The sequence below is a fragment of the Leptonychotes weddellii genome, chromosome 11, assembly GCF_054177405.1.
Source record: "Leptonychotes weddellii isolate Sample4059 chromosome 11, ASM5417740v2, whole genome shotgun sequence".
In the NCBI taxonomy this organism is placed as follows: Eukaryota; Metazoa; Chordata; class Mammalia; order Carnivora; family Phocidae; genus Leptonychotes; species Leptonychotes weddellii.
Window position 1 is genome coordinate 50,228,376 of NC_138379.1, and position 21,279 is coordinate 50,249,654.

At 58.8% G+C, this 21,279-nt stretch overlaps 1 protein-coding gene across 1 annotated transcript in view; it reads left to right on the plus strand.

Moving 5' to 3' along the window:
* The window catches only part of MYO7A (myosin VIIA), a 70,823-nt gene that overhangs the window by 32,575 nt on the left and 16,969 nt on the right, over positions 1 to 21,279 (plus strand). The window contains exons 13-27 of the mRNA XM_081797330.1: positions 82 to 292; positions 787 to 922; positions 3,998 to 4,104; positions 9,608 to 9,745; positions 11,518 to 11,676; positions 12,123 to 12,215; positions 14,136 to 14,230; positions 15,389 to 15,473; positions 16,020 to 16,238; positions 16,658 to 16,765; positions 17,600 to 17,809; positions 18,174 to 18,377; positions 18,630 to 18,806; positions 19,290 to 19,379; positions 20,824 to 20,951. Of these exons, the coding sequence (XP_081653456.1) occupies positions 82 to 292; positions 787 to 922; positions 3,998 to 4,104; positions 9,608 to 9,745; positions 11,518 to 11,676; positions 12,123 to 12,215; positions 14,136 to 14,230; positions 15,389 to 15,473; positions 16,020 to 16,238; positions 16,658 to 16,765; positions 17,600 to 17,809; positions 18,174 to 18,377; positions 18,630 to 18,806; positions 19,290 to 19,379; positions 20,824 to 20,951 (2,160 nt within the window). The remainder of the gene's footprint in view (positions 1 to 81; positions 293 to 786; positions 923 to 3,997; positions 4,105 to 9,607; positions 9,746 to 11,517; positions 11,677 to 12,122; positions 12,216 to 14,135; positions 14,231 to 15,388; positions 15,474 to 16,019; positions 16,239 to 16,657; positions 16,766 to 17,599; positions 17,810 to 18,173; positions 18,378 to 18,629; positions 18,807 to 19,289; positions 19,380 to 20,823; positions 20,952 to 21,279) is intronic.

The window sequence follows — 21,279 nt, forward strand, 5'->3', positions numbered from 1 at the left end:
TGTCAGCCTGCTCCAGGCACAGCGTGGCCAAGGACGTGCTGGCCTGCTCAGCCCCTCACCCGTCCCCTGTGCCCCCTGCAGCTTCGAGCAGCTCTGCATCAACTTCGCCAACGAGCACCTGCAGCAGTTCTTCGTGCGGCACGTGTTCAAGCTGGAGCAAGAGGAATACGACCTGGAGAGCATCGACTGGCTGCACATCGAGTTTACCGACAACCAGGACGCCCTGGACCTGATCGCCAACAAGCCCATGAACATCATTTCCCTCATCGACGAGGAGAGCAAGTTCCCCAAGGTGCGCCTGCCCTTTGCTGGGCGCCTGTGCAAAACATCCCCTCATGCTCTGAGCCTCGGCTTTCCTCATCTGTAAAATGGGACCAATGATACGTGCCTCTCAGGGTGGCTCTGGGGCCAGTGCAGGTGCATTCACCTGACATTTGGGGATCACCTGCAGTGCACGGGGTCCTGGACCAGACGATGGAGATCTAAGCACGTAGCTGGCACGGAACAGGCCTGGGATGTGTCTCGGAGTGGGAGAGCTACTGCTCCCATGAGTTTCACTGTGGGGAAATAGATTTTCTAAACTGGACTGAATGCTCAAGGTAGTGTAGTTCCAATCCACCCACTTAAGAGATAGGGAAGTGGAGGCCCAGAGAGCTCCTGTGTGGGATACAGATAAAGGGAGGGAGCTCTTGAGAAAGACAGAAGAGGGGGCACGAAGGCCAGGGGCAGCAGGGGCAGGAAGACCTGGGGCGGAGGGGGGCTGAGCACGGCCATCGGTTCCCACAGGGCACAGACACCACCATGTTGCATAAGTTGAACTCCCAGCACAAGCTGAACTCCAACTACATCCCCCCCAAGAACAACCATGAGACTCAGTTTGGGATCAACCACTTTGCAGGCGTTGTCTACTACGAGAGCCAAGGTACAAGCGGGCTATCTGGGGCTGCAGTCTCTTCGCCTGCGCCCTCTCCCGCCCTTGCCCTTCTCCCTCCCGGGACGGGCTGGGGGCTGGAGCACAGAGCGGGAAGGGGCCTTAGGAAACACTGGGCCCAGTGCTCTTTCTTTCTTTTAGAGATTTTATTTTATTTTTAAATTTATTTTTAAAGATTCTATTTATTTGAGAGACAGCGTGCTTGCATGGGGGTGGGAAGGCAGAGGGGGAGGGAGAAGCAGACTCCCCACTGAGCAGGGAGCCTGACGCTGGGCTCCATCCCAGGACCTGAGCCGATGGCAGATGCTTAACCAACTGAGCCACCCAGGCGCCTCTGGGTGCCCCTCTTTTAGAGATGTTAATAAGTGTGGTGAAGTATATATAATATAAAATGTACTGTTTTAGCGCTTTTTAAGTTACAATTCAGTGGCAGTAAGTACATTCACTACATTGTGCCACCATGGCCACTGGCCATCTCCAGCGCCAATCCATCACCCCAAGTAAGTACCGATTAAGCGAAAATGTGCCCTTTTCCCCCAGTCCCTGCTAACCTCTATTCTGTTTTCTCTCTCTCTCTCTTTCTCTGTGTATATATATATATATCTGACTACTCGAGGGACCTCATATAGGTGAAATCGTATAGTATCTGTCCTTTTGTGTCCGGTTATTTCACTCAGCATAACGTCCTCAAAGTTCATCCATGTTGTAGCAGGTGTCAGAATTTCATATATATATTATTCATTCATCTCTTGATGCACAGTTGGGTTGTTCCTACCTTTTAGCTACCGTGAATAGTGCTACCGTGAATATGGGTTTCAAGTATCTGAGTCCCTGCTTTCCATTCTTTTGGGTGGGCTCAGTGCTCCTGTGTACAGATGGGGAAGCTGAGGCTCAAAAGGGAAAGTTACCTGTCTTTCCATGACATTGTCTGTTAGGTACCAGGCCAGGCCTAGACCCAGTCCCGTGACCCACTAGGATTCTCTCAGCAGCCAAGACCAAGTGTGAGCTTTGAAGGGGATGCATCCCCCATGCTTCTGGGATGTGCATTTGGGTTCATTTTAAAGCTAGAGGTGAAGAAGAGAGTCAGGGTTACCCTACTTGGAATTCTTGCAGACTGCCCTTGCGACTCGGCCCCCACCACCCTGGTCTAAAGGGTTGCCCTGGATGGGCATCAGCTGTCGCGTGTCTCTCTATATTGAGCTCTTGTGTTCAGCCTCCAAGGGTTTCACCTGCAGTCGGAGGCCAGGGAAATTCAAAACAAACAAGCAAAGAGCCATTGGTTTCGTACTTCCTTGTTGAATTGTCCAGAAGGCTGACGGTGTATCAGTGAGCCATGCTGCAGGGATGGAATCTGAAGCCTGCCCAGCCCTCCCGCAACTATTGGATTGTGAGATCCAACCTTGCTGTTAGAAGGAAGGAAGCCAACATTAAGTCTGAAGGACTTTCGGGCAAACCAATGTGTCTGTTCTTAGGAATAACAGAGGATTGTATCAGGCCTCACGCTGTTGCTGAGGATACAGATGGGAAAATTGAGTGGACTCTGCACAAAGTTATAAAATTATAGAATGTTAGATCTGGAGGGAACATAAGGCTTTATCTACTTTATGGATTTGAAACTGAGGCTTAGAGAGGGAAATGACTTGCCTAAGGTCACTAACCAGTTTTGAGCTGCTTTCAACAATTCTGTCAGCATTTCCTGGCTCACAAAATACTGTTTTAATCCAGCATTTTATTTATGAATCAGGTGGTGTTAGGTGATCTGAAGCAAAGCAAGAGTTTACGGGTACTGTCACTCCCATCTGACACATGAGGAAGCCGAGGGCCAGGAGGGGACCCTCCTAGGGTCCCAGAGTGAGTCTGTCATAGACTTTTGATTAGAGCCCACAATTCCATCCCAACTCCAAAACCCACCCTTCCACTGCTGGGTGCCTCCTGGCACTCCCCCGTCCCCAGACACCAGGTGGGCAGCCCAGCACTGGGTCTCTATGTTGTCCGCAAGCCCGGGCAGCCTGAGTCCTGGGGGAAAGGGTGCCGCTTCTCTGCGGTGTTCTTCCTCATCAGGCCTCCCCAGCCCTAGGCCCCTCTGTCTTCTGCCCCACCCTAGCAAGACACCCCACCCCCTGACGCCCCGCCATTAACCAGTTCCTAACTCCTCAGTGCCTGGGAATGGCCGGCCTCTTGGGGGTCTGTGAGGTGCAGAGGAGCCTCCCTGGGCTGGTGCTGGGCATCTAGGTTCAAGTCTCAATTCTGCCCATGGCTTGCTGTGTGATGTTAGGCAGCTTGTTCAGCTTCTCTGAGCATTGGTTTCCTCCCTTGTGGGATGGGGAAGATAATTCCTGCCCACCCCCTAGCTAGAGGGGAGTTGTGAGCATCAGTGCTGCGAGGGCACTTTGTAGAACATAACACACTGTTCAAGAACAAGGTATTTTGGGGCGCCTGGGTGGCTCAGTCGTTCAGCGTCTGCCTTCGGCTCAGGTCATGATCCCAGGGTCCTGGGATCGAGCCCCACATCAGGCTCCCCGCTCTGCGGGAAGCCTGCTTCTCCCTCTCCCACTCCCCCTGCTTGTGTTCCCTCTCTCGCTGTGTCTCTCTCCATCAAATAAATAAATAAAATCTTAAAAAAAAAAAAAAAGAACAAGGTATTTTAAATTCCTTTACTCTTAGCTGTACTAGCCCAACACGTATTCTCTCCCAGGTGACACACTCAACAGGGGCTTCTGATGCCTTTATTCAAAAGACTAAGGCTGGCAGTGCAGATGCTGGGTGGCTCCCCGAGGAAGGCAGCCTGCCCTCCCCGGGGCCGAGGCCTCCGGCCCTGAACGGGTCTGGAAGGGGGGCTGTGGGGGGAGGGAGCTGCAGCTCCAGTTCCGGCTTTGCCTCTCGCATTCTCTGTCATCTCGGGCGAGCCGCTGCTCTGTCTGTTGTAAAGTGGATGTGGTTGAACTAAGCGAAGTTTGAAGGTCTTCCTGGCTCAGACACTGTGGATTTGGGGAGTGGATGAGTCTTGTCAGGTGGAGGCTGCCCGAACTCTCGAGGTGTGACCAACCGCTTCTTGCCACTGCCCAGGCTTCCTGGAGAAGAACCGGGACACCCTGCACGGAGACATCATCCAGCTGGTCCACTCCTCCAGAAACAAGTTCATCAAGCAGATCTTCCAGGCCGACGTCGCCATGGTAACGTTGGGGCGGGGTCTCTACTGGGCAGGAAGGGCCCCCAGAAGCCAGGCCCGTGCCTAGGCCCACCCTTGTCCAGAAGCTTCGGCTGAGCTCCTCTGGCCGCAGAGTGAGGGCAGTGCTTCGCTGTGGTTCCAGGAGGAGGCCGGGGGGCCTCCACAGTCCTCCTGTCTGGTCCTCCTGTTGCAGTGACTGGGGGGGGGGGTGGATGGGGCCAGGCCCGGAGAAGGGTGCCATGAGGGGTCACAGAACACAGCCTGATCAGGACACAGTTTACCATGGAGGGCCCCCCTGCTGAACCTCTGGCAGCTCATAGGGAGCCTGGGAGAAGGGAGCACATCCAGCCTCAAGGACAGGGATGGATGTGGGTATTCAGAGAGACAAACACAGAGGGCGTGGGCGCCCCACACCCGGGCCCCACACGGGGGGTGCAGAATTTCCCATCCTCGGCATTTCCTCTGTCCCTAGAGTGGTGGTCTGGTAGACTGGTTTCCTGCATGATTGTATGCCTCTTCATTTCCTATTTTCCTCCTGTCCCAGGGCTTCCTGAAGGGTGCTCAGAGGGACTCATGGGGAGGACAGAGTCCCTCTGTGCCTGTCCGGGTGCCTGCACTGCCCCAGGCCCCCGGGAGCCCAGACCTCTGCCCCAAGGGTTCTCCTTTCTCCCTGGTGGATTTTGCCCTCTGTTTTCTGACCCACCACATTCTCCTTGCCCCCAACCCCATCTCGCCCTGCACTGTGGTTCCTGTTATAGTTTCTCTGTGGTTATTCATCGGGCACTCTCCGCCAGTCGGCAGCTTCCGTGAAGGTAAAAGACCCAAGTCCGGGGCCAGTGGATGGCGGGCCAGGCCTCAGTGGCCCCCAGGGCTGGGCTGTGGCCTTGGCCCCCGTGGCTCTGAGGCTTAGGGAAAGGGCCGGCTTTTTCTTTTCTTCTTCTTCTTCTTTTTTTTTGTTTTGGAGTGTGTGGGTTTTTTGTTTGTTTTTTGTTTTTTGGTTTTTTTTTGTGGAGTGGTTTGTGGAGTGGTTTTGAGTTTTTTGTTGTTGTTTTGTTGTTTCTTGAGTTGTGTGAACTGCGAGTATCTCTGTTTCTTAAAGGAGGAAACTGAGTCTTAGAAAAAGAGGCAAGACTTGCCCAGCATGCCCCGTGAGCCAGGGGCTGAGCCAGGACTCTACTCCAGGTCTCCCCCGTCCTCTGCCCCCCTGAGTCTGTCTGTGGTATCAAGGCCTGCTTCTTCCACCAGGCTCTGGCACACCCCTGTGTGTCCAGGACGACTTGGTCAGATCCGCTGATAACCTTGCAGAGTAGGAGGGGCAGGTGATATTTTCTGCATTTTGCAGCTGGGGGTCTGAAGCTCAGAGGTGGGGGTGACTCACCCTGAGGCAGAGTATCCCGGAGCTGCGACTAGTATCCCAGACCTCCTTAGGCCCTGGAACAGTATCCGTGGTGTACCTGACCACCACCTTCAGGTCGTGGCTCCCACAGTGCTCCAGGCCCCGAGAGTGCCGGCTACCCCCCGCCCCACCCCCCGAGTAGCAGAGCTTTGCCATCCCTTTGCCTCTCCTTTTCCTCTTCTCAACCCTCAGTTTCCTCTCTGCCTAGTACCGATGTCCTCCCACATTTGGTCTTCAGGTTGAGTCTCCCTTCCTTCCTGCGTGTCTGGCATCCCCCTGCCACCCAGTGCCTCATGGACTTCCAAACCACATTCACAAAAGCCACTGCAGCAGAGCAGGGTGCCTGGAATGTCCGGGGCAGGGAGTGTGACTGGACAGCAGCCTGTGCCCTCAGCCCATGGACTGGGCCTGGGACCCCACCCCCAGGCCAACACTGTGGCCCAGCTGCTGACCGGGCGAGCGTGGGGCCCCTGCCAGAGTGGGGCCCCAGGGACCAGAAGCTCCCGTGCCCAGCAGTCCCCACCCCGAGGCCCACGTGTCACAGGGTGGCAGCTTTGGGAGACAGGTGTGGCACTGGGCTCTTCCCCACTCTTTCCTCTTCCCCTCTGGTCCCCAGCCCACCCCACCCCTCCCAGGCTCAGCCATTCCTCCTGGTCTGAGGCAGTCTTGGAAGATCACAGAACCTCGTCTTCTCCTCCTGCCCCCTCTCCTCCCTTTCCAGAGCACCTGGGGGCATCTGGGGACCTCTCCACAAACCTTGCTGTTCTGAGGCTTCTTCCCCAGGACCCTGGGACTAGAACCCACTTATTGAGGAACTGTGGAGAGGTCCAAGCAAAAGACCCTGGGGTCTCCAGAAATGGCTCGCTCTTGAGGGAGTTTTGGAGCACAGAGTTAGAACACAGCAGTGCACATTTGATCTTGATTATATCTTCTTTTCTGGGCCACTTACATTTCTCACCTCCCTCACTCCTCACAGCACCCTGTGAGTAGTTAGTGTTGTCCCCACATTACAGGCAGAGAAGCTGGGGCCCAGAGAGGCCAAGGTGCAGACTGAAGGTCACACCGTTTGTGACACACAGGACTTTGATCCAGGTCTGTGTCAGGGAGGTAGGGGAACTTGTCCAAAGTGACACACAAGCGAGGGCTAAGGGGAAGCTTTGCAAGCCCCTGCTTTGTCTCTGTGAGCACCGCCCCTTGGAAAGAAAACCTGTTTTGGGACTGCTGGAAGCATGCTAGCTCTGTTAGAGGGACCTGGAAACCAGTTTGGTGAAGTGTGAAGTTTTTAGTCACAGTTTATTGACGATAGTGCTTTATCTCAGGGTGGAAGCCCACACCACCTCCTTCCAGTGATCTGAACCCGCATCCTATGTCTCTCTCCAACCCCCAAATTTCCATCCTTTGACTCTAGTGTCTGCCTCCTGAGGTGGCCCTGGGCAGCCCCAGCCGAGCCATGGGGACTGCGGTTCTTCCAGGTCATCGAGCCCCCCGATTAATGTCTAACCCCAGTCACGTCCCTAGGCCCTGAGTCCATGGGACTCTTGTTCATGCTCTATGCCTGCGTCTCCCCAGCCCCGTGCACATCCCGCTCAGGTGTCTGCCCCTCAGATCCCTTCTGGGGAGTCACTTAACACTGAGCTCTGGACTTTCTACTCCCGCCTTTACCCCGTTTCCAAAAGTCTGCAGATTCTCCCAGAAACCCATGAATCTCAGAAAGGACCACCATTCCCCTCAGTGAAATAAGACCGAATCAGAAACCCCGGGGGCCAGGAGGTGAGAGAAGCACCCCTTCCGCACTCCTGCACTCAGACACAAAGGGGACCAGGGTGCCCGTTCCGTGCCAGACATCGGCCTGCGTCCTGGGGACAGAGCAGTGGGCAAAACCGAAAACAGCCTCTGTCCTCATGGAGCTTACGTTCAGGCAGAGGGGAGAAGTCGCTAATAAGCAGATAAATAAGTAGAATACATAGTATGTCAGACGGTGATACATAACATGGAGAGAAACTGAGGAGGGAGAAATGCCCAAGGTGGGGCTTTGCAATGTCGAATAGGGGGACCGGGAAAGGCCTTACGGGAAGTTGGTAAGGAGGTGGCGGAGCCAGCCACGCGCATCTGGAGGACGGACAGCCAGTGCAAAGCCTTTGGGCCGGTCTGGGGCCCTGTGGAGAGCACGAGGCGGGGGTTCCTAGAAGCGCCGAGAGACGGATCCTGCAGGACCTTGTGCGTCCTGGCGGGGACGTCGGTGTTCATGCGGAGTGAACCCGGGAGCCGTTGCAGGGGCTCTGAGCGTGTTGGGTGGAGAGGCCTGGATTTGTGTTTTGACAGCTTTCCCCGGGCTGCCGGGTCGATCGTAGACGGAGGGAGGTGTGGAGTGTGGGGGACAGAAGCAGGGAGGTAGAACCCGTAAGACCGCTATTGGATCTGAAAGAAGAGGAGTTGGGGGCAGTTCGTAGAGTGTGGAAGGGGCAGTCAGGAAGTGGACGTTTCTGGGGGCCCACGGACGCTAGGAGCCAGTTGTGCGAAGTGTTGCTGATTGTTAGTTGTGCCCGGCCCTGGGCCCCCCCCGAAAACAAGGCAGACCTGCCTGTCCTCACTAGGCTCACAGCCCAGCAGGGAAGACAGACAGACAGAAGTAGTTCCGGAGTGATGGTAGAAAGCAAAGAAAGGTTTGTGTTGTGTATGTGCTGTATGGGGGTATGTGTGTGTGTGCGCTGTGTGTGGGAGTGTGTGTCGGGGTCTGTGGGGTGCGTGTGCTCGGGGCGGGGCCTCTACCGCAGGCAGAGGGAGGCCCAAGCCGGCTGGCTCCCCGTCCGAGCCACGGGTCGTCCGCTGCTGCGGCTGGATCGGGTTCTGGGACGGTCATGGGGGTCAGAGACCTGACACTGACCGTACCCCGATGCAGAGACTCCCCAGCTTCCCTGGCAAATCCTCGAATATGTGCCAAATGACACTAACACAGAGACCAGGCACATCTCAGACTAGCAAGTGTTTGCGGTTTCCCGGCAAGTTCCATTTCTGTCTGGGGCATGTGGTCTAACTTTTGTACGTGTTCCACACCTCTGCCTCCCCACACACCTCACACCCCTCCACCTGCCCGCCTGGCTGGCGGTGCTCCAGGATACCAGATAAAATAAGATCTCATTTAAAATACAAAATCTTCCAATAATAATCAAATTCACTGATAAATTCTCACACAGACGAAGCCGGCAGGGAAATAACAACATCAAAATACTTTGGAATTGAGTCTGATTTCTAGGTCTAGTGTCGCAGGGTTGGTCTGAGATGCTCTACTTCCTGTTTGTGGACCAGGCCCTCCCCTAGCACCCCTGCCTCATTTCACAGCGTTCTGAGATGGGGACCCCGACAGGGGACGGGGTGCTAGCCGGCTCACCCAGATAGCGGCTGGCCGGCCCGGCTCAGAGCCTCTGGGCCTCAGGGCCACCTGGTGGGAGGCCAGCTGCGTGCCTTCTCAGGAGGCTGATTTGGGCCTGCTGTTGACGGGCTCATCCCCCAGGGAAGGGAGAGGGCACAGACAGCACCCCCCACCCCGGGGCACACACGGGTTCCCAGGCTGCTGTTTCCTGAGGCCTAGTCTGTGCCCATCTCGTCACAGCCCTGTCGGCTAGTGAGGTGGCACTCTTCCCGTTTAGGAAAGAGGCTCAGGGCTGTTTAGTGAGCTGTGCAAGATCACGTAGTTAGGAGGTGGTGGGGCCGGGGTCTGAATGTGGGTCTGTCCGACCCCTCTCTAGAGTGGACCTCAGCGTCTCGAGGTGACCAAGTTCGGCTCCTCATTTATTCCCGGCACGGCAGAATGGAGACTGAGAGGGGCTGGGCCTTGCCCCGAGTATTGCAGCAACCCGGGGATGGGTGGGAGGGGGGGCACCCACTCCCCGTGTAGCCCTCCTCCATACCCAGGTCCCGGGGGGTGCCCCAAGGGGTGCATCTGAGATCCAGCACCAGCCCAGATGAGGGCAGTCACAGGAAAACCCCAAGTGCCCTGCTAGCCTGCTTCCCGGGGGCGGCTCCCCCTCAGGCCCAAAGCCTGCTGCTTCCCTTCCTGGAGGCCTGGGGGGCACAGGTCAGCCCCTCCCATCCCTGTGGTCCATCCCCCCAGGGCGCCGAGACCAGGAAGCGCTCGCCCACACTCAGCAGCCAGTTCAAGCGGTCGCTGGAGCTGCTGATGCGCACACTGGGCGCCTGCCAGCCCTTCTTCGTGCGCTGCATCAAGCCCAATGAGTTCAAGAAGCCCATGGTAAGTGGCCCTGGGCCCTGGTCCAGCCAGCCAGGGCCCAGCCTGGGGCAGGCGGAGGCGCCCGGCCAAGGGGCAGGGTGCGGGCTGGGCTGAGACTTTGTCTTCTTTGGGGAATGGCAGGGCACCTGAGGGGCTTATAGAACCAGTTCCGACTTACTGGAGGTAGCAGGTACCCCGGAAAGAGCCTTGACTGCAGCGGGCTCCACGCAGGTTCAAATCCTGAGTCTACCGCCTTTAAGCTGGGCTTACGTCCCTGGGGGCATTTCCTGCCATATGCATGCGGGCTGCCTGGCACTGGAGTCAGCTGCGCTGCTTGCTGTGGCCCTGACTTTGAAAGCCCCCTCTCCTTCGAACCAACCAACCACCACCTCCTCCTCGAAGCCTTCCCAGATTCCTCTGACTCGTTGGGGGATGTTCTCCTTTTTTGACTCTGCTGAATAACATTGATTGGGCCTTTACTGTGTGCCCAACTGGGCCAGAGTCTCTCCACAGCACTATTCCACCTTCCCAATAGCCTGGGAAGGAGGGACCCGAAGGAGGGACCGACCATAATGATTCCACATTTGAGATGTGTGACTGCAGACCCAGAGATTGAGGGGCTTGAGGCCAGAAGCTGGAAGCCGGGGCCATCCCTCATTTGGGCCCTTTCTTTCCACAGCTCTGGGAGGTGTTGTTTACCACAGAGCTCTTCCCAGAGGCCCCGGTTGCGGGGGTGGGGCTGGGGCTGGGGCTGGGGAGCTGGGGCCTGAGGGGTCTGGGGAGGAAGGACGGAAGGAGGGAGGCCAGGGCTGGGCCAGGGAAAGTGCCTGGAGGGAGAGGAAACAGGTGTCGGAAGTCAGCCAGCTGTGTGCTGGCCCTGCCCCCAGCCTGAAAACATTTCCCAGAGTGGGCTGGCCTGTCCCCCATGGGGCCCAGGACTGGGTCTGCAGGGGTATGACGGTTACAGAGGGTTCTAGCTCACCCCCTAGGGCCAGGGCCCTGCTAAGGTAGTTGGGTACCCTCTCTCCTGATCTCAGATGCTTCCAGAACCTTCTCTGGGCCCAGACCTTGGCATCTATTGCCTGAACCTTAGCAGCAGGACCTTCTCATTGGTCTCCCGTCTCTTTGCACCAGTCCCCCTCCTGACTGCGATGAGAGCCAGTGGGTCTCAAATGGTTGCTGGTCACTCCCTGCTGCCTCCCCAGCCTGGCCTCTGAGGCCCTCTCTAGTCCCTCGACACCTGCTGCCATCACAAAAACAACTCTGTGCCCATGAGGAAAACTGTCTCTTCCTTAAGGCATTTTACTGCCAGTGGCCAGAAAGTTGTCGGAACAGCTACAAATGTACTGTGGCTGTGATATGAAGGGCACTCCCTGGGGTTGTACGAGCTCCCAACACCTGCACAACCATGACCTCGACGTGCATTAGCCTCCTCAGTCCCCATCAAGTCCCCGAACGTGCCCTGCGCTTTGGGCTTCCACACCTTTGCCCATGTGCCCCCTGCCTCCTCCAGCGCCCTTTCTCCTGACAGGGTTAGAGCCAAGGCCGCCTCCTCCATGAAGCCCCCTCAAGATATCCCAAGGGGAGTTAAGCTGTTTCTCCTCTGTGCCCCCAAAGCATGCAGCTTGTCCCGTGTGAGGGTGTCATTCCGTGCCGCTAAGTAAGTTCGAGCGGCGGGTCTGGGTTCAGTCTGCCTTGCTCCTCGTCTGCTGTGTGGCTGGGAAAATGCAGAGCGGGGCTGAGCTCCCAGCAGGGGCCTCCAGCGCTGATGCCCTTGGCTCCGTGCCCGGCAGCGGTTCGACCGGCCCCTGTGTGTGCGCCAGCTGCGGTACTCGGGGATGATGGAGACCATCCGGATCCGCCGGGCTGGCTACCCCATCCGCTACAGCTTCGTGCAGTTCGTGGAGCGCTACCGCGTGCTGCAGCCGGGGGTGAAGCCCGCCTACAAGCAGGTACAGGGCTGGAGACAGAGACGGCAGGAGGGACAGTCCCAGCTCTGGCCTGAGCCGGGCCCTGGTTTTCTCATGGGGACCGTGTGCTGGGCTTGACCTTAGCTCGGCCACCTCCCGTATGGCTGGGAAAGTCGGGGAGGAGCCAACAGAGGGCTTCCAAGGGCTTGGATCGCCATGCTCCACCGGCATGGCCTTCACGCGCGTGGTGTAGTGGACGAGACCAGGGCTGCCCGGTGGGGCCCGGGAACGTTAGCCCTGGAGACGGTTTTGCAATCATCTGGCCCAGCTAAGGAGAAAACTGAGGGTCACAGAAGGCAGGACCCGGCCAGGGACACACAGCATGGCAGGGGCAGAGCTGGAGCCAGAGTCCTGCCCCTGGCCTTGGGAGGGACACTCAGGGGACCTTCTCACGGGTGGGGCTGCCCATTCCCTTGTGCACCCCCTAGGACGACCTTCGGGGGACGTGCCAGCGCATGGCTGAGGCTGTGCTGGGCACCCACGATGACTGGCAGATTGGCAAAACCAAGATCTTCCTGAAGGTGAGCATAGCCTCTGTCTCTGGCGGCCTTGCGGATCTGTGACTTCCCCGTCACAGGGAGGACGGGGTCCTAGGGGCCTCTGCAGAGAAGCTGCAGCATCAGGTGGTCAGTGCTGGGCCTCTGTGGTCTTCCTGCCCTGCGGTCTGTGATAGGGAGGGGGGACTGGTTTTAAGAGCGTCTATGATCTGGGGTGTGAGGTCAGGACCCTGTGGTTGGTCATCTGCCCTGGGATTTTGGGCAGCTCATTGGCCCTTCTGAGCCTTATTTTCCCATCTGTAAAATGGGAGGGAGAAGGGGTGGGAGGGCTCTTGAGTGTATCTTTAGGCCCCCTCCTGTGATTTCCGGCCGGGCAGGGTTCATCCGGGCTGTGGTAGGCCATATGCTGCCCCCTCCCTCTGTCCTCTACAGGGGCCTGTTCCCACCCTCCCTGAGCAGCTCCTGGAGCTCCATGGGGCTGGACTTCAGGATGGGGCAGTTGGGGAGGGGGCAGGGCTGGGAGCAGGAAGCTGGGCCATGTGGTGTCTTGGCCTTGGAGTAGAGCTTGCTGGGAATTGGCAGTGGCCCCGGCAGCTACAGCCGGGACAGTGTGAGCACCCGGCCTGCCTTTCTTCCCCATTTCCATTTCCGCTGTCCTGGGCAATGGGCAGGGCTCCTTCCTCTGGTGGGTGGGTGGGGCCCCGGCATGTGGGGATAACAGCTGCAGGAGGGAGGGAAGGGGGGAGCCAGCCTGGAGCTGGAGGGAATCTGGGGTGGAGTCTAATTCTTTCCTGGCTGAGGGGCCATGGGCCAGTCCCTTCATCTCCCCAGGCCTTCATTTCCTTGTCAGGAACACATGTCCGCTATCCCCGGCCTGCTCAGATCGCTACTGCCATCTGCCAAGAGCGTTCTTTGTGCCAGGCCCAGGTGGGGCTTTTTATCCAGGATCTTGTTTAGTCCTCACAGCAGCCCTGGGATGTAGAACTGTCATGCCCATTTCAGAGGCTCAGAGAGGAGAGGCCAGTTGCCCAGGTGGCGCACTGACCTGGAGCGGAGAGCAGGGCCTCTAGTCTGTGTGGGGAAGGGAGGAAAGGCAGGCAGCAGGACGGTGTCCAGTGCCAGAGAGCTCTGAGGACCATCCTTGTCCCCATCCTCACCTCCCTGTGCTCTCCAGAAATGTGCTGTCATTTTGAAAGCCCAGACATCTACTTCTCATTCATTCATTCATTCATTCAGACGGCCTTGGCTGAGCTGCCGCTCTGCTAGGCTCTGTCCACAGTGATGTGGTCTGGGATTAGCAGGTGGGGGTGGCTCCGCCTCCCCAGGGCAGGGCCCCTGTCTGCCTGGTTCACAGCAGCCCCCCCCAGCACTTAGCACCATGTTGGCGCCTGTAGACATTCCGTTCATCTCTGTTGGCTGTATGATGAGGTTTTGTCTAACTGGAGGGAGAAGAAGAGAGGCCTAGAGAAGTCAGCAGGGCCTGGGTTCTGGAGGACCTGAGTACCAGGCGGGAGACCGGGCTTGACCAGGGGAGCCACTTTAACGTCACCATCAGATTCATGTTGGGGGGGTTCCTCCCCCTAAAGGAGGGCCGGAGCAGGAGTGACAGAGGCCAGGAGAGAAATGGCAGGGCCCAGGTCAAGGACCCATGTGACAGAGACATTGAGAAAAGTGGGGTCTTGGGCAGAGATGGCCATAGGGATGAAGCCGGTGTGTGAATGGTGGGCTCTCTGACCCCATCCAGTCAGATTAGGCTCCTCCTATGCCATTTGTCCCACCCCGGCCTCTGGGAGACAGCCACAAGCCGGGTCTGTCCCCGTGGCCCTGGGAGGTACGGGGGACAAGGGAAGGAAGGAGGGCCCGTGTGAGGCAGCCTCAGCCTGGGACTGAGCTGGGGGCCCTGAGAGGAGGGTGGGGGTGCAGCTCAGGAGCTCTGCCCTCCAGGACCACCACGACATGCTGCTGGAGGTGGAGCGGGATAAGGCCATCACCGACAGAGTCATCCTCCTCCAGAAGGTCATCCGGGGGTTCAAAGACAGGTATGTGTCGGGACCAGCTCCCCCATCTCAGCCCTCATACAGATGTGTGTGTGTGTGTGTGTGCCGGGCTGGCCCCTGTCCCCGGCGTGAACGCTAGGAATAAATACATACACCCGTGTGCAAGGAGCAAGCGCACGTGTGCATAGCATGCACGCATGATCGTGCAAACCCTGACGACCGTCTGCCCAGGGATACGGGACACGCCCCTCCGTACCGGCACGCACACGTGGCTACATGAGGCGCCCAGGTGGACACTCCCGTGTCTCAGATGCGAATCACAGAGTGTGTCCCGTATTCCACGTAAGGGGCACGTGTACAGCTCTAACGGTTCACAGTTGGGCAGGGCTGACTCTGGAGTGTGAGTTGGGCTCCACAAAACTCCACAGCCTGCCCCTTTAGCAGTTCATCGGGTCGCTCCCTCCCTCTCTCCATCTACCGTCTGTCCATCCATCCTTCAGTTCATCTGCCCTTCCGTCAGTTCTTCTGTCCGTGCGTCCACCCGCCCATCTGTCCATCCCCTCCCACAGCTCTCGCTCGCTCAGGCACACCCAGGCACTGGCTCGCTGGCTCCCTCACACGCGACATACCCATCCTTCACTCCTCCACCGTTCACTTCTACATTCGGCAGACACCTGCTGTGGGAGGTGTGGTCTCTCTGTCCTCCGTCAGGTTGCAGGTGACTGTCCTGTATGAGCGGCCTCAGGTGTGTGGGGGGGCGGTCAGCACTGTGCTCACTCAGAGTCCGGCGGAAGACATGGGCTCTAGCCCCAAACTCCTCGGGTCTTACTTTCCTCGTCTATAAAATGGGGAAGTTAGTAATAAGTGATGTTCACCGTGTTCAAAAGTTCTAATCTTTATATTATTTCATTTACTTATTATTCATACATTTCTTCATTCAGTAAATACCTCTGAATGCCCACCTCAGTGGGCATATGTGACAAGCCTGTGAGGCAGGCAAGGCAGGTGTTACTGTACCCGTTTTACAGACGAGGAAGCTGAGGCAGAGAAGTTGTGTGCCTTTGCCCAAGGTCACATAGCTGGGAGACGCAGAGCTGGGACTCAGCCCCACTCTCCTGTCCAAGCCTCACCAGTCCCCTGGCTGCCTCTGGGCACGATTTCTCGGCTCTGAGATCCTCCTGAATCACGTTGCTCTTTCAGATCTCACTTCCTGAAGCTGAAGAACGCGGCCACACTGATCCAGAGGCACTGGAGGGGCCACAACTGCCGGAGGAACTATGAGCTGGTGCGCCTCCCCAGGGGGCTGCTCCTTGCCCCACCAGGCCTTTGAACCCGGCCCTGTTGCCATAGCAGCAGGGCGCCTATGCCCGAGGCCTGGTCGGCCTCCTGCCACTGCCCTCGCCAGGCCCCGCCGTTCCTCCAGCCCAAAGTCCAAGTCTGCTTCTTCCAAGTTTGGAATGTTTTGATGGGTTGGGAGCACCTGGGCCATTAGAGACTGTGGAGGGGGCTAGGAGTGGGTGTCACATGACCTCTGCCAAGTTACTGGGCTGCAACCTGGACTTAGGGCTGGGGAGGCAGACCGGAAGGAGACCAGCTCCTGGTCTGAGAATGGGGGCCCGTTGGGGGAGGGCCCTTCAAGGGATGCCAAGGCCAACTCCCTAGAAAACTTGTCCGAGAGGAAACAGAGCTTCACTCTGGGGAGGCCTGGTCTGAAAGAGGACAGAGCTGTGTTTGGGGCGGTCCGAGTGGCGCCCCGTGCGGCGACAGTCCCGCGGGCAGGGCCAGCCGGGAATGGGGGCGGCAGGCTCTGAGCCGCTTGGTGTCCCTGCAGATGCGGCTGGGCTTCCTGCGGCTGCAGGCCCTGCACCGCTCCCGGAAGCTGCACGAGCAGTACCGCCTGGCCCGCTGGCACGTCATTGAGTTCCAGGCCCGCTGCCGCGCCTACCTGGTGCGCAAGGCCTTCCGCCACCGCCTCTGGGCCGTGCTCACGGTGCAGGCCTACGCCCGGGGCATGATCGCGCGCAGGGTGCACCGACGTCTCCGGGCCGAGGTAGGGCTTCGGAGCCCCAGGTGGGGCACGTCCCCTGAGGGGTGCTGCTCCACCTCAGGCAGGCAGATCACCCCCACTTGTTGGCCAAGGCCTACAGAGGGGATCTAGGACCCTGCCTCCTCTGGGGAATGCACAAAACTGGCATCACACCCCTATTTCCATCCTCCCAGCCAAGGGCAGTGTCTGGGGCCCCAGTCACTCTTGTGGTGAATCTGGTTCGGCTTTGGGAATCAGCAATGCCCCCAACCTGCTGCGTGACCTGGAGAAGTTCTCAGATGCCGCAGTTTCCCTATCTGCCGAATCATTCGGCAGGGTCGCCCCCCCACCCCCCAGTCCCAGAGCTCGGGTGGGGTGGGGTGGGCCAGAGCTGACAGGAAGCACCGTGACGGCGCCCCCCGGCTGGCTGCCCCTTCCCTCAGTACCTGCGGCGTCTGGAGGCGGAGAAGATGTGGCTGGCCGAGGAGGAGAAGCTCCGGAAGGAGATGAGCGCCAAGAAGGCCAAGGAGGAGGCCGAGCGCAAGCATCAGGTGAGCTGAGGGGCCCAGCCCCTCAGATGTCCACTCACTGGCTCAACGGCACTCGCGATCCGTTATCTGTCCATGCAGCCTGCCTTCATTGGCATGTGCCTGGGCCTGGGCCGGGCCTGAGGACAAGGGGCTGTGGCTCTGGAGGAAGAGGGGCTGTGCCCTCGGGAACACTTTTCCTAGCTGGGAGAGAACACGTGGATAAAAAGCCCGAGCCGGGGTGAGAGCACCCAGCCCGGGAGCCCCCAGCCACATGGCTGCTGAGTGCTTGAAGTGGCGAGGGGCTCTAAGTGTAGAATAGACACTAGATTTTGAAGACGGTAAAAAAAAAAGAATATGAAATCTCTCAGTTCTATTTTAAATATAATAATTACATGTTGACACAACATTTCGGAAATGTTGGGTTAAATAAAATATATTATTAAACTAGATTTCACCTATTTCTTTTCACTCTCTTAAACAAAGTCACCACATACATGGCTCAGACAGCGCTGGTTCAGAGCCTCAACCCAACGGCTGTGGGATTTCTGGGTTGGTGTGGTCCCCTCCAGCAGGGGGCGCGAGTTCCCAGCTAAGCCCGGGAGGGCGGTGGCATGCTCTGGGCTTGTCTGGAGGCTTCTCTGTGGCTGGGTGCTGGGCATCTGTCTGCATCGGACGGTGAGGGTGGGGTGGGGCGAGGCCGAGGATGGAGAAGCCCGAGGCTCAGTCCCTGCCAGCAGTTAGGAGGGCCGCGGTGGAGGTTGGGACTAAGGCCTGACTGCTGCAGGGGCTCTCCTGGGCTCCCCGGGGAGGGCTTGCTCCCTGAGGCTGTCCCCCCGGATCACGCCAACCTCCCAGGAGCGCCTGGCACAACTGGCTCGTGAGGACGCAGAGCGGGAGCTGAAGGAGAAGGAGGAGGCTCGGCGGAAGAAGGAGCTCCTGGAGCAGATGGAGAGGGCCCGCCACGAGCCCATCAACCACTCGGACATGGTGGACAAGATGTTTGGCTTTTTGGGGACTTCGGGCGGCCTGCCAGGCCAGGAGGGCCAAGCACCTAGTGGCTTTGAGGTATCAAACTGGGGACAGGGGTGGGGACAGGACGCAGTGTGATAGTTCTCCCTCCTTTTGTGCCTCTTTACATTAAGGTCCCCCTGGTCCCCTCTGAGCAAAGGGCAGCAGTGATGACGTGCGGCCCCTGCCCAGCTGTCAGCTAGCCGTGTGACCTTGGGCCAGTCACTGTCTCCCTCCAGGGCCATTCACAAACTTCCCTTCATTTGTGTATTGGGGACGTACCATGTGCCGGGCTCTGTTTGGGTCTTGAACAGGATGACACAGTTTGTGCAGGAAGAGCCGGCCCCGCAGGGACAGGCTGGGGGGCTTTGGCCCAAGTCTGCTCCCACGGCAGAGCAGGGAACCCCTCTGGCCTCCTCAGGACCTGGAGCGTGGGCGCAGGGAGATGGTGGAGGAGGACCTGGACGCAGCCCTTCCCTTGCCTGACGAGGACGAGGAGGACCTCTCCGAGTATAAATTCGCCAAGTTCGCCGCCACCTACTTCCAGGGCACGACCACGCACACGTACACCCGGCGGCCGCTCAAGCAGCCGCTGCTGTACCACGATGATGAGGGCGACCAGCTGGTGAGGGCTGGGGCTGCGTGGGGGCCCAGGGGGCAGGTCCCCGGGGGGAGCGGGGGCGGGACGAGGGCTGACTTCACCCTGGTGCCCCGCCTGGGCCCGGGCCACGTGGGCGCAGTCTGAAGGAGCGGCGGAGCACCCTGAGCCCGGTGGCCCTCCTGCGGCCCTCTCCGGCCCCCTCCCCAGACCCCCGGGCTATTGAGAAGCTCAGCCCTGCACGGGCCTGTGCCCTCTGATGCACAGCGCTGCCCCCAGGCGGCCCTGGCGGTCTGGATCACCATCCTGCGCTTCATGGGGGACCTCCCTGAGCCCAAGTACCACACGGCCATGAGTGACGGCAGTGAGAACATCCCCGTGATGACCAAGATTTACGAGACCCTCGGCAAGAAGACATACAAGAGGGAGCTGCAGACCCTGCAGGGCGAGGGTGAGGTGAGGCCCAGCTACCACGCACCCTGGTCCGTCCGTGTCCCCCCCAGGCCCGTCGGAACGGCTGCCCGGCATCCCCAGCCTCAGGGGGCTCCCCAGAAGGAGCGTCCTAAAATCTGCCTCTGCCTCACCTTCCCTGACCCCCACTCTCCTCTGTCTGCTTGTGGGAACAAGTGTGTGCGCACTTTGTAAACTGCAAAGTGCGGCTCAGGATCGGATGAGGCCTTTGCAGTCAGAGCCCGCCGCAGTGCTGACTCCCTGGGAGGCACTGGGCAGCTTCCAACACTTTTCTGAGTCTCCATTTTCCTGGCCATCACCTGGCTGGTGCGGGGAAGTGGGGGATGAGAGGGTGGCAGCGTGGGGTATACCTCGCAAACATTGGTGCGGAGGTGAGGCCACCCCCGAGCCGGAGCTCCGTTGTCTGTTGCCCTTATCATCATTACTCGCGGCCCCGTCGCTTGACCCTGACCCCTGTGTGTCCCGCAGGCCCAGCTACCGGAGGGGCCGAAGAAGCGCAGCATGAGGCACAAGCTGGTGCACCTGACCCTGAAGAAGAAGTCCAAACTGACAGAGGAGGTCAGAGCCGACCCTGGGCTGCCTGAGGAGACGCAGGCTGGGGCCAGGCTGAGCTCGGGGACCACAGGAGTGGGAACAAGAGCAGCAGCTGCCTGTTCCCAGGGGCTTGGGCTGGACCGTGTGGGGAGCCCCTGGGCAGACAGGGGTGTGTGGAAGGGGGCCGTGAGCTCAGGCCGGGGCTACATCCGGGAGGGCTTCCCAGGAGAGGGGACTGGAGAACTGGAGAGGGCTGGAGTGGCACATGGTGAGAGGGAGGACATTTCCTGCCAGCGCAGGGACCCAGTGCGTTTGATCCAAGGACCTTTCAGATACTGCGAACTTTCTGGGGGTAAGAGTGCCCATGGGGCATTAACGCTACTCATTTGTTTGAACTCTCATTTAGTCACCTGGCCTTTCCTGAGCGCCATCCTGGCCCTGTGCTCTGGGATTGTGCAGGCTGGGGGGGCAACAGACACTAACCAAGGCATTTGCAGTGCAGGGGACTGGCTCCCTCATCCCCCTACATTCCCACACATCAGTCCCTCGGCCTAAAATTCCTCCTTCCTCTTTTCTGCCTGGGCGTCACCTCCTCCAGGAAGCCTGCCCAGACCCCTCTACAGTAGAGTCACGCTCCTCCTCAGGGTTTCCCCAGCCTGCTTTGCCTCTGCCATTGTCCTCTTCCCCATCTGAGGTTCAAATCCAGTCCTGCAGCCACGTGGCCCCAGATTTGAATCCCGGCTCTGCTGCTGGGTATCTGGGTATCCGAAGGGCTCAGTTTGGGGGGGGACATGCCCACTGGTGGGCTCCAGGGAGGATGGAGTGAGAGCACAGCTGGGGGTGCTCCATAGGGGTGAGGACCTCCTCCACCAGCCCCCCCCACCCGCAGGGGCACCCTCCTGCCGCTCACCCCTCTCACTCTGGGGCTCCGGGCAGGGTGCAGGCTGGCGCGGTGGGCTGTGTGGAGCCAGAGAGGAGAAACACGTCTGTCAGAGTCCAGGCCTGGAGCTGTTCACATAGGGGCCAGGGCACCAGGGATTGGTGAGGGTGACTGGGTGGTTGGACCCAGGGTGTATTCTGGGTGTCAGAGTTGTGTGTGGAGTTGTGGCCCACCCTGGAGAGATAGGGGTCCCACCAGGAGTCAGAGGAATAGGTCCCTGTCCGGGCTGAAAGGGCTTCCCTGGGGGAGGGTGGGGAGGGGGGTTAGGGAGCCTACAGAGGAGCCTTGTCCCTAGTAGGTGGCACCGGGCCAGTGCTGCCCAGCTGTCTGCGCGTCATCGATCCGACGTCGGCTCTGCACAGGGTGGGGGTGGGACAGGGCTGGGGCCATGACCGTGGTGCGGAGCCAGCCCTTCTGGCCACTCTTAGGATCTGCTCTCCAGGGGAGTGGGCAGACTCACACATGTGGCAGGGCCCCCCCTCACTTTTCCCTGCCTGGGCCAAGCCTTGTCCCCTCTCTGTGGCCCAGGTGACCAAGAGGCTACATGACGGGGAGTCTACCGTGCAGGGCAATAGCATGCTGGAGGACCGGCCCACATCCAACCTGGAGAAGCTGCACTTCGTCGTTGGCAATGGCATCCTGCGGCCGGCGCTCCGGTCAGTAGCTGCGGAGCTGCCGGCTCGGGAGGCACCCAGCGTTTCTCAGGGTGTGGCCCTGAAGGGCTTTTGGTGGCACGAGTTGTGACTTTGTCACCTTGGCGATGGATGAGGCCAAACAGGCCTGGGTTTAGCTCCGCTGCTAGTCGTGTGACCTTGATAGAACTATTTCATCTCCGTGAGCCTCAGTTCCTTCATCTGTAAAGAGGGAGTAATCCCAGCGCCTACCTCATAGGCTTGTGGGCACATCGACCTCTGGAGAGCGTGTAAGAGAGGACCCGCATGGTAGGCACGGTTGTTCTCATTATCAAATGCATCTCCTGCCATA